We start from the raw sequence: 17,703 nt of genomic DNA, 5'->3' as shown, positions 1-17,703 counted from the left end.
CAAACCCCTATTTGTTCTACTTTGTATTTTGTGGAGATGTCTTTTATGATTGTGTATGAACTTGAGACACCATATTTCATCAGCCCCTGTACATTAGTCTTGGACCTGGCTGGATCAATACTCCTGTTAGACATGTCTGTCTTCACCTGCCCTTGATTAGGCACTATTCTGCACGGTTGGGCCTAGGAAAAAAATGTTGTGTTTCCTGTTTCCCGACCGACCCTAGAAAAAAATGCCGACCCTAGCCTATTTTTGTGTGGACACCAGTAAGGGACAAAAATTTTCAAGCTGATCGACCTTTTCTAGCTCCATGATCTGACACCTGAGTGATGAGACGTTGCACAATCGGTTTTCCAACATTGACATTGAAAATGTCCTCATGGAAGTTTTGTTCAACTGTAATGTATAAGTTGGATCACTAGAGATCGCCAAAGTGTAGTAAAAAAAAAAAAGAAAAAGAAAAAAAAAGATAATGTCTACCTACCGACCCAAATTTATTCAGGACTGAAACAGGAAACACAACAGTTCTTTCCCCAGGCCTTGCTATTGGTCCTGCCCTTGATTATGATTGATGCTCCATCTGATTGGAGACTTTTCTTCAAACCACCTGCAACTGCATTACTACCCGGCTTCTCGGAATGTCTTTGTATAGTATAATAATATAGAAACAGAACTGGATTAACCGAGGACCAAGGATGTGAATTGGACTGTTTCTCGCAACATTTGCTCTACAAACTACATGTATATACTGTAAACCACAATTTTTTTGCAGTAACTTTCGTATTTGCGGTTTTCGCAGTCACTGTACCGCAAACTTATCATTACCATGAAGACATACAATTCGTAGACTTTCGAAATGCTGCACCTGTCATAACTGCGAATGTACAGTTCCGCAAACATGTCCATTTTTCTCAGACGGCTAACTTTTTTTGCTACCGCAAACATAAAGTGATTTACAGAACTTGTCTCTTGTCTTGTCTCACATCTCAAGGTTACACTACTTTGTATAATCAATCTTGTTGACATTTTTAACCAATTGTAGCTATTAGAAAATTGATAAATGCTAGTCCTACATGTAAGAGCTATAGCAACCTAAAATAGTATATAGCAACGTAACTGCCATAAGTTCATTTGGGGTAACTTTGATATTAATAACATAAGTTGTGTAAGTAAGACAGACTAATTGCTGGCTTAGCTATTTTAGCTATTACTGTCTTTATATACGTACTTAGAAAATTCATAAATGCTAGTCCTGCGTGTAATAGGATCGTACTTAGCTGCCATAAGCACATTTGGGGATAAACGTATATGTACACTCACTGTATAACTTTATAAGAAAGAGGGGCTACATTTGTATCTCTAGTTCAACTATATATGATGACTGCCTGCCTAGAGTGACCTTAAGCTTGTAGTCAGCTAATGACTGCAAATGTTCAATCCCATGAGACTGCATAGGAAATTCTGCTGCTTTCCTTTTCTTTTTAATGTAATTAAAGCACTTCCTGCTCTTCTGAAAAATCAACAATTATAAGGTGGACTTCTGGATAAAGTATTGATTGAGACCATAGATGCATGGTAATTCTTTCCTTTCAATATTTACCTGTAGAGTAGAGAAATCCCACATGCACGTTGTACATGCATATAACTGGGTATATGCAGGTTAGTGCAGGTAAAATTGGAGCTGTGCAGGTATTTCTGATGTCTACCTGCACCTAACCTGCACTGGTCCATGTTCTGGGTATATGCAGGTTAGTGCAGGTAAAATTGGAGCTGTGCAGGTATTTCTGATGTCTACCTGCACCTAACCTGCACTGCTCTATGTATGAGTTTATACAGGTGTTTTTGGATTTTTTTTTTATGTTGTTAAATTGACTGATACCACCTATGAAAGAAATAACGACAATGGTTTCTGAACATTTTAAGTATGATCCATGTAGAACTAGATACAGGTGATTTTCAATGATACCATGTAGGTATGCAGAAAAAGTATTTCAAGCCCTGCATTCCCATGGATTAAATGAACTGTTCTGTTAATATAGCTATAGTTACTTCAACACGCATACAAAACAAAAGCTAGCTGTGAAATACATAATACAATTGGTCCTCAATTTACTGTGTGGGCTGAAATGGCTTCTAATGAAGGCTAATGTCCATCAGAGGACTTAGCAGCAAATTCCCATTCGCTAGTATTGAACGGAATACTGTAAATCACTGAATGTTCATGGTAGCAAAAGTTCGCAGTCTGAGAAAAATGGGCATGTTGACAGAACTATACATTCGCGGTAGCAGCAAAAAGAAAGTCGGTGACTTACATTTTGTACTTGTTCACGGTAATGCTAAGTTTGGAGTACAGAAGTCATCACAAAAATCGTGAATATAAAATTAGACCACAGCAAGTAAATTTTATGGATGACATCTTCCGCAGACTCCAAATCTAATATATAATGCGAGCGGCTGAAAAAAAAAACAAGGCGGGCCAAAAAAAAAAGGTTCCTACATTTAAAAAAATTTTTACTCAATCATTGTACAAATGGTTTTTATTCAGTGGGAGCATCACATATACACAGCCAACATCACATATTACTGCATCAAAGTAAGAAACAAAACATTAAATCAGAGCCTTTTCTTGTCTCCTCTCTTCATAGTAATCTGCCATCCACCTTCCGGCATTGTAACAAACATCTTTGCCCATTTTCGGCATGTTGACCAATGTCAGAAGGCAGCAAAATTTCTTGTTGTTTTTTTCCAAAATCAGGCGAAAATTAATGTGCGCGCTGATGTCATCCATGAAAATTTCTTGATGTGGCCTTAGCATGAAAAAATCATGATTTTACAGTAATCTCTCAAATCCACAGAGGGTCCTATCAAACAAAATTATTAGCAGCCGTCAAGAAGTGTACGAAGAAAAAAATATTCTTGAGCAGTTTAGCTTTGCCCTTGGAAGAAGAAAAACACAATTTTCTCAAGTGATGTGGAAAATGGGCATCCAGCTAGTGTACAAATGTACACTTGTAGTGTGACTGTGAGATGGGGTGCGTAGGAGTAATGGGTCATTCAGCCTTCATGGCAAATTACACTACATGTCAGTTTGGAATTGGGAACATTGGGTATGGACCTCACATAGTGTTTATACTTGAGCAAAATGGGTGATGAACATTGTACATTGTACTAGTAGTACAGGGATCAAAATACTTTTTTTGGCGACGTCTCAGGGAGGAGCCTAATGGTACAGTATTGTGTGCAGTTCGCAAGAATTCTAGGAATTGTACAGGACTTTTGTCCACAGGCATGGAATGTCCACAGGAATGTCTCCCAGCTCTGTTTGCTGACATGCCCACATTCCTGGAAACCTTGGGATAACCTGGATGCCCTAGTTTCTGTGACCCTGGGGCTCGTTCACTATATTCTCAGGGGAGGGTAGTGTACCAAGGCTTTCTCAAAATCACAAAACAGTAACCCTAACAGCAACCACCGTCGCCATGGCAATGTATATGTTTTCATTGCCAGTCTTGCAATAATGTTTCTGCATACCTACACTGGTGCAGGTAACATTGAAAACTACCAACACCAGCAAGTTTTACCTGTACCACTCAGAAATAAGGATCATACTAAAAACCGTTCAAAAACTACTATTTGTATAGGTTAGTTCCACCTGCATTAGTGCAGGTTTATGCAAAAAAAAAGTATTTTGAGCCTTGTCTTGCAAAGACTTGCAAAGACTTGCAAAAACTTGCTTCTAGCCTAGTGCCCTTGAAAATCAAAGAATGACTTTCTACATTTCAAAGTATTCGGTGGTACATGTATAGTTGATGTGGTCGCCTGTAAAGAGCTTTGTATTGATGAAAAGGGGACTTCTTAATGGCAGCTTCACCTGAAATTCCAAGTCAGAAGGGCATCGCGATAATGTTTGCCCCCCAGCAGGTATCTTTTGAACTGCAGGAGATGATGGAATAGCCGGATCAAATTCAGTTGATAGGGGGCCTTTGATTTTAGTCTGGGTTATGATTGGGGAGGAGATATATGATATTGTACTGTCATTAATAAACTCATTAAGATTAGGCATATTTTATCAAGGGAGGTATTAAGAAAATTGTTATATTAATTCCGATGTTGGACCATTGCCTAGAATATGAAAATGAAATCGCTTACATATATTCCTATCTATGGCTATGTACATGTAGCTTGTAAAACTTTGTTTATATATATCATAATCAATTGTAATATTTTAACAATGTGCTAATTTAAGGTGCCAAGGTAGTCTTGTGGTTAGGATTGTTGACTCAGAATCTGAAGGTCATGGGTTTGAATCCCTGACAGCCTCACTTCTTGGTCGTACTAAAAAAGAAATAATCATGTACCTAGCTTTGGTTTGAGACGGCCTCTCAAGCACATAAAAGATCCCACCACACTTGCAAAGAATATCAGTCCTTCCCGGTGTGAGTGGTTCAAACCTTACAAGTTACAGTCTGGTCTTATTATACAAATGTATATGCAGCTTGTACTTACTGTACAAAACTAGACTACATGTACAATGTACAAATGTAAGACTAGTGTGACTTACATCTAAAGGTGGCTCACTGGTTATGCGAAATGAAACAAGATTTAAAAAAGTTGCTCTTTTGTCCTTGTTAATGTGGCCTATCCTTTTCCAAAAGGAGTAAATTGTATGTAGTACTTCTGGCATGGAATGAATTTAAAATCTTAATGACAAATTAAAGTACTAGTAATAATTATCATTTGAATCCTGGTGACCAGGTTTTGGTTGGTAAGTGAATTAAGTAGCAAGTTGTTGGCATGTCTAACATGCATACACTTTAATCCAACATCTTGTATATTGTAACCATTCTTGTTTGTTTGTTTGTTTGTTTGTTTATAAACAGGCAGCTGATTTGACCAAACCAGTAGACAAACGTGTCTACAAGGGAACGTTACCGACGTGCCATGATTTTAACCAGCTGACCTGCACCAGTGACAGCGTCAGCTTGTTAGTAGGATTTTCAGCGGGGCAAGTGCAACTCATCGACCCAATCAAGAAGGAAACTAGCAAGCTTTTCAATGAAGAAGTAAGAACTTCTCTTTATGTGTGTGCTCAGTAGTTAGTACTGCTATGTTTAGAAGGCTTTACACCCAGAAAATATGTGTGTAAACTATTCAACATTCTATGATTACAATATAAATTATAATAAAGAACTAAGACCACAGACAAGCAGTTATTGCAAAGCATAATAACCCCAAAGAAAAAGAATAGTGCTATTGGATAAATATTAACAAAATAAGTATATGATTAATATCAAGATACATGTACATTGTAGTTGTTCTGCGTATGCCTCTGGCTCAGTCTTTGTATAGGTGACTGTATGTTTATCAAACATATCCTTGCCTCCCACTGATACAGCTTGTCTTTGCCCCCGTGTTCTACAGAGACTAATAGACAAGAGCAGGGTAACGTGTATAAAGTGGGTCCCCGGGACGGAAAACATGTTCCTGGTGTCGCACGCCAGCGGGCAGATGTACATGTACAACGAGGAGCACCCCTGCGGCACCACCGCCCCCCACTACCAGCTGCTCAAGCAGGGCGAGGGCTTCTCCGTCTGGACCTGCAAGTCCAAGTCCACGCGCAACCCCATCTTCAGATGGGTGGTGGGCGACGGGGCGCTCAACGAGTTCTCCTTCTCCCCGGACAATAAGCACATCGCCTGCGTCAGCCAGGACGGTTTCCTTAGGGTTATAGATTTTGACCAAATGGAGTTAAAGGGGATGATGAAGAGTTATTTCGGAGGACTGCTGTGTATATGTTGGAGCCCCGACGGGAAGCTTGTGGCCGTGGGGGGCGAGGACGATCTCGTGACGGTCTGGTCGTTTGCGGAGAAGAGAGTGGTGGCGCGGGGGCACGGACACAAGTCGTGGGTAAGTGTGGTCGCCTTCGACCCCTTCACCACCATGGTGGTGGAGGGCGAGGCGGGGGACTTCAGCGGGAGCGACGACGAAGGCGAGGACTCTCAAACGAGTAGAAACAACCCGGGCTCCAATCCCGGCTCCAACCCCGGCTCCATGAGGGAGCGGGCGAACAGTAGCCACTCGCGGGCGTCCATCTGCAACGCGGACACCAGCAACGTCACCACGTACCGGTTCGGCTCGGTAGGACAGGACACGCAGCTCTGCATCTGGGACCTGACGGAGGACGTCCTGTACCCGCAGCAGCCTCTGACCAGAGCGCGGACTCACACCAACCTCACCAACTCCCTCCCCCTACCCTCGGGCAGCGCCACCATGCCCAGGTGCAACAGCCTCCCCCACAACGCAGTCCACTCCACGGGGTCGGCGCCAAACTCCAAGGAGAAGAGCCTGACCGACGGCTCCATCGCCTCCGGAATCACCAGCAAGTTCGCCACATTGACTCTCGGGGACAGGAGAGACAAACACGAGAAGCACGAACACAAGCGGAATTACAGCCTGTCCAGCAAGAGCAGCGACAAGTTGAACTCGATAAGCAAAGGTCACAATGCTCACTCCAAAATGTTGGAAGACTATGCCAGGCTGGGCACTCCCTGCTGTCCGAAACTGGATGAGGTGCCTCTATTAGAACCTTTGGTGTGTAAGAAGATAGCGCAGGAGAGACTAACAGCCCTAGTGTTTAGGGAGGACTGCATAGTAACGGGATGTCAAGAGGGGTTCGTCTGCACATGGGCCAGGCCTGGCAAAGTGGTGGGTGTCTGCAATGTATGACAGTTTTCTACTTATTACATGTATATATGTCATGTCCACTCACATTCTTGATTTGATTTGATTTGTTGAAATTGCAACTGTTACAGTACAAATATACACCTGGGACATAGGCAGCTGTTGCTGGTGTTGTGTCCCACAAATAGAATATTACAAACACATACCAAAATATAATAGATTGTACCTACTAGTAAAAAGACAATAACAATAACAATAAAGTACATTTTTATGATATTTCTTTAACCTTCTTTCTGCTGAAGTAGCCTTTTGGCACAGTAATTTGTATTGATTACAAGTTAAATGGTGTACAAAAAAAAAGTCATATGTATCATTATGATCTAGCAGCATCATCATATGATTCATAAAGGAGAAAGGATGTGAAATACCAAATTTCATGCTTATTTTGTTCACATAATACTTTCCATTCACACTAAGAAATACCAAACGCATTTTCCGGAGCCATATATACCTAAACTGCACATCCCCAAGTTCCAAAAAGTGAAGACAGGAAAAATCCTCATGTTTTATTCCATCAATACCCTTTCACCTCGGATGTGTTTGTTGAGCCCCAAAATAAATATGCATGGGTATGTCATGATAGAAATGAGAATGTGGTATGAGATGTCCCCTCTTGTAAGCTGTTTTTGCCATCAAATCAACCGCATGTGCAGTTTAGCTTTGTTTCTGCTGTGATGTACATGTATCTATAGACTTTCATCATACAGTGTATCAATTTGTCTTCAGGCCACACCAATTTAATTTGTTGGTTCTTGGATTCGCCTCTTCATTTTTTTCTGATTTGCAAAAAACAAAAGATTCTGGTTCTGAATGAACTAAAAATTGCTCATATTTTGCCCACAACCATTGAGTCCTTAATTTCTTCCTAGTTGTTACAGTTTTCCATCTACATTGTATCAATGAGGTGGTTTGATTCAAAGTTCGCTGTTTAAATATCAACCCAGCCTTTTGTGTTGACTTCATGGCTCGTATTGTCATTTTGGGCTATAATAGGAGGCCTAGACCCGTTTTTATTTTTTTTTTTCACCCTGTCGCTTCATTTTTTTGTTAAAAAATCCAAGAACCAACAAATTAAATTGGTGTGGCCTTATCCATATGATATGTATCATACACAGCATGACAGTGTAACTTCCAGGAGTTTAAAATGTTCTTTTGTCATTTTGTTCAGTTTTTGACCAGGTACATTGTACTATTTTTAAACCTTCTATTGTCACACATGAAAAAACATAACTGAAGAGGGGGTATACATATGTATATGTACAATGTAGTTACCCTATGGTTTTCTTTTACACAGTGCTTATTTTATTGCTCTATAAAGTATTCGCTATTTGTACAAACTGAAGTATGTAGACCTTAGTCCGTACCAATTTGATTATAAATATTCTTTATTGACACAACAAAAAGTACAGGGACTTTTGTATGGTCTTCTACAACTAAAGGTCTATACAATCATGTAAAATAATACACGTAAGTTGCAAAAGATAATTTGCCTTCATTATAAAATCTACAAGTGGTTAGGAAGGTTGAGCACACAAGGCGCACTGACTAAGTTTTTGGTGCCACCACAAACTACCAGAATGTAAACAAACATGGCTGACGGGTTTGTTTCTAGCCTTTAAACATACTCGTGAGGCATCATAATTTGGCATCTATACTTCCCAAATGGAATTTGTATTGAGTAGTGTTCACAGTTGATTCAACTTACACTTTGTAAAGAAATGACCAGAAATTTTACTTTTTGTATCGTCCTTTTCAGGGTTGGACAAGTCCCATTGCCTACTTGCCCAGGGCAAGTAAAAGCACTGTTCTGTCAAGTAAATATCCCCCAATCGGGCAAGTAAATTTTTTGGATGCAGTGTTTGGAGCAAAATTACACAATCATCATTTTAAAATCAAGATATTATATTGATACCAGCCCTTTTGTAAGAAAAATATCTAAGTACCCTTTACATAATAGTTTGGTAAATACATGTAAAGCAAGCAACATTATAAACTTTTAAGTGTTTTTTTATTGAAAAATAAAATAATTCTGCAAGTAAAATGCATAGAAAAACATCATATTTTGGGGCAAGTGAAAAGTTGGTTTGGGCAAGTGGATTTTTGAAAACTTGTCAACCCTACTTTTGTTCCATAATGCAGCTACACACTACAATACACTACAACCATATAATATAGCCAGTTCTGTGTTGTTGATGTCTCCCTGTGTGTTTTTGTCCCCCACACAGGGTCTGAGCCAGACCTCTTCCACACACTCCACGGGCGGGACGGTGGTATAGTCCCAGTGTAGGCGGGCAGGGCCCTGCATCACGTCACCTGGAGGCAGCACAAGCCAACACACCTGTACATGTACACCTGTAGACAACAGCTCCCAGTTTTTCTGTACACTCCTTGTATAAGAAGCATGTGGGTTTCCTTACGATCCATGTGTTCTGTCTGTGAGTAGACAAATATAATGTGTTAGGACTGGCACACCAAGATCTTAATATTTAAGAATCACCAGCAATGGCTTGAACTTAACATATAGCCGATTACTTCAGTTGTAGTCTTAGGTTCGACTTGAAGTATTCTTCCAGGAGCATCAGCCTTCCTTGTCCCACCTAAAAGAACACACACTATAAACTGATACGAAAACAAAAGAACTTTCTCTAACACAAAACTACAAGCTTCTGTGTTTAAAAGAAGAGCCTACGTAGAATCTGCTGTCATCTGACACGGTCTTTCTCTTGTTAACTGTCAACACTCCCTCCTCAATCTTGGAAAAGAAAAAACTAGAATGACATACATGTATACTCCTACTTACCTATGGAATACATTAAATACTTGCTTTTTCAGTGCCTGGCTAGAAGTTTTAAACTATCAACTCTTGAAGTAAACTAAATATCATTTGAAGGGAAGGGATCTTCGAGAAGACGTTGGAAAGGAAGAGAACACTAAATTCAGTCCTTACATACCTTTGAACAGCCCAACGCTAAGTTAAGGCAGTTAAAGTTTTTTGCTGTAATATGGCAACAACAACAAAAAGTACACCACACTTGCAATAAGGCACATTGGCAATAACATTTCTATCCTGTAATATCTTCATGACATTTTGTATTGTCCTTCAATTCTAAATGTTTGCCCTCAATCTAAAGGCCCGTCTTGAAAAATGGTTCGAACAAGGACAACAAACTTCTGTAACTTACATAAAGTACGGAACTTGTCACTTACCACCAGTTGGTATGAAAGAAAGATACAATTTGAAACAGTCACTCATCCAAAATGGCTAGCCTCCACCAGGCCTTCCTACGGGGGTGCGGATCCTAGAATTCAGCAAAAGGAAAGGATAATTAATTGGCTAGGAGAGTCAGTCTGCGGGAGGTTAGTTTCCTCCTCCAAACTGCGTGCGGGTTAATGAACTCTACGGTGGCCAAACTCCCCTGGCCAATTATCCTCCCTATTTGGCTTAATTTTACTATTTTGAACCCGTGTTGTTAGTCTGTTGGAGACTTCCAAATGGCTAGGCCGCTCACTCAAATCCATGTGTGTCTGAAATAATGCATTCCTTCAACAAGTAAGGACATCCCCATACATGTATGCCTCTCTCAGTTCTATCATTCATTGTCTTAAATCTGTGGGGATACAGTAGTCACTAAGAAAGTCGTTTTTTAAATGAATGAACAGGACTCTTAGCAAAGAAGCATGTTTTCTTTTCCGTCACTAAGATTGCTTGGTGTTTAATCAAAAGTATCAACCTATTTATTCTGAATAGTAACTAAGAATATCATAATTGCGTATCAAGTGTAAAATGCAAAACTGGTGCTTTTTTAGTGATGGTGCATGTACCTAATGTGCTAATTTTATGGTACATGTAAATAATAAAAGTTCCTAATAATTAACTTTAATTGAACGTGAAAGCCACCTTTGCCTTTGTCCTCGCATGAGATATAATTAATTCTTGTGGTGTTTGTTTGTTTGTTTGTATTTAAAGAAAATGTACAAAAGATTTCCATGAAGAAGATATGACAATTATGAATTGAATGTTAATTGAAGAGAAAGGATGCAATGATACAGAAATATGAATAGGAGCCTTATGAAGGGAAAATTAGTCAAATCTATCAAAAAATAACTGACGAAAATAATGTCCTGACAAAACTGCAGAATACAGAAAATACTGTATGTAATTCATAATTTTCAAACCGATTAGAGCATATCCACAAATAAAATGGAATCATCGCAAGTAAATTTTTAATTGTCCTTGGTCCACATCTGCTATTTCTACTGTCTTCATCAAGTTAAAACTGAAGTTGTCTCACAGTTCTGATTCTCAGATTCAACACGCTCTATAGGCAGTACCCTAGCTTCCATTCCAGTTACGATTCAGGCTAATTTAAAGTTGGAAAGAAAGCCATACAGCACATGTAGCCATTTGCCCAATGCAGTATATATACTGAGAAAACATTTCAAGAGGCCTTTTTGTTGTTATTACTATTAGGAAGTAGAAGTAATGAGGAAAGCTGACCCAAGTTGGAGTTGATCTTGTAGCAACATGTGCACGAACTAAAGTACTGAATTTGAATTAGATTCAACGTCTGTTTGACAAATCAAAAGTAAGTATGGCACAATGTTAGGAAAGACCTCACTAAAAGATGTATTGAAAATGCCTCTGCAAGTTTCCCGGATCGGTAGAAAAGCTGTTTCAAATTTCTTACAGAAATGACACAATCAAGCAATCAAGTCTTTGTAAATGAAGTGATGATGGTCTGCGTACATCTAGCCAAAGAAATGTCAAAATATCAGGCTAGCTTTGTTGCCATTACTAAAGAGAATCATGAAAAGTAAATCTGTTGGTAGTTCTAAATGCTGTGACTGTATCTCCTTAAAAGTTTTTATACCACGAAAAGAATTGCTAATATTAATGCATGGAATATCGTGACTGTTGTGTTCAAGTCTTGGGAAATCCATTCCAAACTAAAAACTAATTTATCCATAACAGAACGGTCCTGTCTATCCTTTTTAAGTTTGTAAACCTGTATGTTGCTGACAAGGTACAACATATTTACTTGAAGTAAAATGACATAATTTACAATGTGCAAATGAATGGAACTGGCTGGTATTGGGTTACTAGTATTGGGTCCTTTCTGGATTTAATCTTGCTATAGGTAATAAGAAGAATCCTTTTCAGTTTCTGTTCTATATCTGATTTCCTTATGCAACAACCACACATTCTAAAATGCTGTAGTTTCCTTTCGTAGCATGTATAAATTTCCAAGGGTGTGTTGAAGAAAAGTATGGTAGCTGTCTCCAGTGTGTAAAATGGTCTGAAGAAGCAAAACCCTCTCTTAAAGATTTACTGAAGTCCTACAGCTCTTGATAGTAGTGAAGATAGAGAGCTATCATTATGACCTTTATTTGTACAAGTGATTTACCCATTCCACATGCTCTAAGCAGTGTACAGTCTTTTATTAAGTATTTTATAACGAGCACTCTTGCCTAGAAGACACTTGTTTGAACATGATTTGATGTGTTGACAATAGAAAGTAATGTAAAACCATACAACAGAGAAAAAAAAAACTTGGAAAGTACATTGGAACTAGGAAAAGAGCTTTCTCCTATACTAAGATTTCCTCGTTTTGTGGGGAATGTCGCTGTCAAATGTCAGAAACTTTTAACTGTGATAGAACTAAGAACTCACCAAGGACATTACGACTGCTTTGCTAGCGTTTTGGTTTCTCAAGAAGAAGAAAATACTTCAGGCAGTATTCTGACTGAACTTTAGTGTGTGCAGGAAAAAACCAACAAGGGTTTGCACACTATAAATAAGACATTGAAGTAGGGAGGGGCACCATGTATTGTACAGAAGCTGCAAAAAAATTTTATTGGCCTGGTCCAAGCCCTTTATAATCCAAAAGATGGAAAGCACTAAACCCCTCCAGGGCCCTGTGTATTTATGTACAGTGTACATAATACTTCATAGATAAAAAAAGAAATACATGGCTAGGTAGAGCTGGCTGTATGTACCTGAGAGTCGTTTGTATAATCTGCTGCAAAAAAATCACTACACCTGTGAATAAAGTATTCTATGATAAATCTAGCAACAAGTGTGTGACTCTCATTATTTTTCAGCTCTCTTTAGGCCACACCAATTTAATTTCTTGGTTATCGGATTCGCCGCTTCAATTTTTTTCTAATTTGCAAATAAAAATAAAAATTCAGAATCAACTGCAAAATGCTCATATTTTGCCCTGAACAGTTGAATACAGTCCTTTTTATCCTACTTGTTAAAGTTATTCCATCTTTCAATGCAGTGGTATCATTAAAAGTTCAAAATTCATTGCTTAAATTTTGAACCGGCCTGGTATGTTGACTTCATGGCTCCTATCGTACCATTTTGGGCCATAATAGGATGCCTAGGCCTGTTTTTATTTTTATTATTTTTTCGCCCGCCCGCTCCATTATTTTTCTTGAAAAATCCGTTAACCAAGAAATTAAATTGGTGTGGCCTTAGGGGAAAAAAGCAAACAGAAACTAAAGGCAAATGATGTGTGATATTGCTTTATATGTCATACCTGGGCTGTTCTTTACAGGTGTTCCAGCCAGTGTGATAATTAGTGTTATCACACAGGCTATGATTCCATACAAAGATTCAAATGCGTTTTGCCACTTTCGAAAATTCAAAATTAATACTGGATTCAGAGGGAGTTGGTGTTATGATTTTTGTTAGGGGTACCAAACTTTTTCAACTTGCACATTTCATATTGTAAAATTTCTCGGATGGGTATGACATACATGTAAACTAGAGTTCCACGATCTCATACCTTCGCCAAATGAAGTTAGCCTTTATGAATAAGAAATTATATATTAATCCCCCTGATTATGCAAATAGGATTCTCAATTGCATGAATTATATCTGTTGATCATATTCTACACCAAAAGACAGTCTTATCTTAACAAAGAATGCCATCATAGCATTTCCTCATAAATTATGCAAATGTGGTCCTTATTTGAGTAAGTTATGTTTAATTATGTTCACCTTCACTTAACTTTCAAACACCCCAAGTATGAAATTCCAGTTACCACCATGCAATTATAACATTTTCTCATTGATTATGCAAATTAAGTCTTCATTTGCATAATCGATATCTGCCTGTGTTTCTCTCGTTCTTAATAACATATGTTACAAGCTTGGACTTCCAATAATGGAATGCAGCTGATTTAGAGAATTTCCTCATTAATTATGCAAATTACATTCATATTTGCATAATTATAATGTCATTATGTCAAGCATCACTTAAGCTACCTACATACCAAAATTCACGATGATCCATCGATCGGTTCTTGAGTTATCCTCTTTTAAACATTTGTCCTTTAAACCCCCCTGCAGTTCTAGAGCAAGCAACTAGGGGGCTCAAACTCATGTCACTTTATCCCCAGCACAAGAGCTATCTACCATCTAAATTTGGTTACCCTAGCTTGTCTGTATCATGAGATATCAAAACCGGAAGTTCTGCTGCAGTACCATGACAAGCCGCCAGGGGGCCCAAAATCTAAGCATTTTGAGGTCTCATCAAGACCTACCCAACTACCAAATATCAAGTCAGTCCATTTAAGCCTTCTCAAGTTATCGTGTTTACAGACACACACACACACACACACATACACGAACGCCTCTGAAAACATAACCTTCTTGGCGAAGGTAATAAGATACAACACAGCGTATTTCTCATCACCCTGTTGTATTTTACCGGTAGGCCACACCAATTTAATTTGCTGCTTCTGGGATTTTTTCAGAAAAAGAAACAGGCCAAGGCACCCCATGATAGCTGGAAATGTTACAATATGAGCCATGAAGTCAACACACCAGGCTGGTTTATAATTAAAACAATAGATTTTGAACTTTTAATGAAACAAAATTGCATTGTTACATTGAAAAACTTTAACAACTAGGAAGAAAAGGACTTTCTTCAACCGTTGGGGCCAAAATATGTCTCATTGAGTATTTTGCCATTGATTAAGAACAATTTTTTTTTTTTTTTTGCAAATCAGAAAAAAATAGGGCGAATCCGAGAAACAACAAATTAAATTGGGGTGGCCTTACATTGTATATCTTATAGTATTGGGGGTAGCAGGGGCCTCAGCTACAATGTTCAAGTCAATTCTCGGTAGCTTTTTTTTTACAAAAAATCCAGTTTGGGAAGCAACATATCCATCCAAACCCTGATACCCAGAACCCGTGCATCTGCTACTGAGTCCCGCTATCCCCTCAGGAACAGCAACCACCTGACTGTTGAACTTACCAAAACCACCAGAGGCCAGAGAACATTCTTTCACCGAGCAACGTCACTTTGGAACACTCTCTCCACTGACGCTCGCACTGCCACCACTATTGCCTCCTTTAAAAGGAAGCTATGGGACTCTCTAGGCGACTCCTATAAGCCTTAGGTGTATGACCCTGACCTCTCCACGTTAATGTATTGTATTGTTGTATCGTGCGTGTAAATGTTTGTCCTGTCAGCAGGGCAAGCCCTTAATAATAGCCTCCTGGCTAGTTGGGCTGCCCTGGCTGTACAATTTGTCTTTTTAACAGCCGAACGAATAAAATAAACATATCCATCATCATCATAAAAGTGGCAGGGAATTTTCAAGATCCAAAAATTCTTGCATATGCTATTATCTTGAGTGTAGTGAATGACAGTCTAAATTTACAACAAGCTGACATCCTAAGCTAGCATATTAGATCCACCCAATGTGGGAGTGTCAAAACCAAGATTAAGGTCACCTGCATCTTGGCATGAATCCCTCACAGTTCTAATCTTGTAACATAAGGCCACACCAATTTAATTTGTTATTTCTCGGATTCGCCTCTTCATTTTTTTTTTGAATTGCCAAAAAAAAAGAAGATTCTGGTTCTGAATCATCTCAATAATGCTTACATTTTGACCCCAACCGTTGAGGAAAGACCTTTTCTTCCTAGTTGTTACCATCTATTCTAGTGTCAATGCAGTGGTTTCATTAAAAGTTCAAAATTCAATATTAACTCAGCCTTTTGTGTTGACTTAATGGCTCCTATTGTTGCATTTGAGGCTATAATAAGATGCCTAGACCTGTTTTTATTTTTATCTTTTTTGCCCCTGTCGCTTCATATTTTTTCTGAAAAAAATCAGAGAACCAAGAAATTAAATTGGTGTGGCCTAAACAAAGGTCTCTTCTGCCATCCGGCAGATAACACAATAAGGCTCCTGGCAGTGGGCTTCAAACCTTCACACAGATCAATACCTGCAGGTAATGCAATTAAATGTGAACAGCGAAGCATCTTCTCAGCAAAACAAACTGGCATGTAGAAAGAATGGTAAAAAAGTTCCTTCCCACACCTGTACATACATGTGTTCATGTATGGTGCATAGGGTGGTGCCAATCTCGGTTGGGCCACATTGTGCAATTACCAGTACTACGTATACAGCAGGGGGCTACATGTAGTCGGTAGTGGTGTGTGTTGAACTCCCATATATATTTACGATGGCATGTAAGAAAGCATCAGTTTGTTGGCCCCTCAACTACTTTGTACATGTAATGCCTCACGTATGCAGTCCAAGATTTAACCTTCTGTCATTCTGCCCTTTTCCTCAAGGTGTCCTTCTTGTATACATGTTTAGATATACTTTATCCTGCATTTATATGATACGACCATAGAACTCTGCATCTATCCAAGGACGTTCGACGTGATGAGAGCTCCTTGATCTACCAAATCAGCAAATATAAAGCTGTGGCCTTAAGTTAAATGAATTTTGTACAGTCTTGCTGTCCACGATGGGGAAGTCTCCGATGAGAGAAACCATCGATGAACGAACCACACACTTCATCAGTTCATCTAAATACATTGTAAGGTAAGTAACAGTTTTAACACTTTACAAAAATTGATTCTACTAAACAAACAGGCAAGAGGATGCAACTGGCAGGCCACATCCTACGCCTACCAAGCCAGCGCCACTCAAAGACGGCCATGACCTGGGTGCCACCAGGGGGCAGAAGGAAGAGAGGTCGGCCAAAGAACACCTGGCGAAGAACCTTTCAGGAGGACCTCAAGAGGGCCAACATTGCCTGGGAAGAGGCTGAGGAGGCAGCAGCTACTCGGCCCAGATGGAAACTTGCTGCCCAATGTGCCTGTAGGCACAGGAGGACCTAAGGTCTAAGGTAAGGTAAGGTAAACAAACACGGCGAAGAAATAAAATAGTTAACACTGGAAAAACATCTATTGTGCGTTTGATCCGGCACGCCGGTGCTTTATAATATATATAGACCGCCCTTCGACGCTTCGAGTGTAGCGAATTGTTCAAACATATGACATCCAAGCGCTATGATATAATTGAAAACTATGTAAATTTGTTCATACATGTTTCAAAAAGAGAGAAGAGATCCTGTAGTTAGATCCTATAGATAGAAAAATAGCATACGAATGTAACAATTGCTTCTTCTATTCTTGTTACCAAGTTATTTAACTTAAGTGCATTTGAACCGTGTAGGGCGTGAACATGCAATAAAGTTCATTGTCATTGTCATTGTTATACTACCCCACTGTTTACCAATCTTCTGATCTGAACTTGATCTCATTTCCCAAGTACAGTACAATATTCAGCAATTACAACATGGGCTGTAGTCGTATTCTGACAGCGTGTAGAGGTTTCCGCCAAGACTTGCATGTACATGTAGCTAGCGCCTTTATGCATGCGATTTTTTGCATGACCCTCCTTCGAAGGCAATTTTTTTCCATGGCCCTCCACGCACCAGACCTCCCCCGGTAAATATCGTACAGTCCTAAAATGAGGCGCAAAAATTTGTTTCGTGCACCGGTATGCAAATCTTGCATCTACGCGTCTCTGATTGGTTGTTGCGTCAGTGTCTGCGGTCCGCTAAATTAATAATATATAATAAAGCTCGATCGATCTGACGTCTTTGTTCGTAAATACTGTATTTCCCTGTTGGAGCAAG

General features: G+C 39.2%; 1 protein-coding gene across 2 annotated transcripts in view; it reads left to right on the top strand.

The window, feature by feature from the left end:
- LOC109480380 (WD repeat-containing protein 20-like) overlaps nt 1-12,811 on the top strand; it is a 33,828-nt gene extending 21,017 nt beyond the window's left edge. The window contains exons 2-4 of one of the 2 annotated variants that reach the window (XM_019782576.1): nt 4,881-5,063; nt 5,422-6,705; nt 8,967-12,811. In XM_019782576.1, coding sequence (XP_019638135.1) covers nt 4,881-5,063; nt 5,422-6,705; nt 8,967-9,017 — 1,518 coding nt within the window. In that variant the 3' untranslated portion in view covers nt 9,018-12,811. Of the gene's footprint in view, nt 1-4,880; nt 5,064-5,421; nt 6,721-8,966 lie in introns of both variants that reach the window. The other variant, XM_019782575.1, reaches the window with a different exon arrangement.
- Nucleotides 12,812-17,703: the final 4,892 nt, after the last annotated feature.

Source organism: Branchiostoma belcheri, unplaced genomic scaffold (assembly GCF_001625305.1).
Source record: "Branchiostoma belcheri isolate BF01 breed outbred unplaced genomic scaffold, Haploidv18h27 scaffold50, whole genome shotgun sequence".
NCBI lineage: Eukaryota > Metazoa > Chordata > Leptocardii > Amphioxiformes > Branchiostomatidae > Branchiostoma > Branchiostoma belcheri.
The sequence above is the reverse complement of the archived record's forward strand: the minus strand, read 5'-3'. Positions and strand labels throughout refer to the sequence as shown.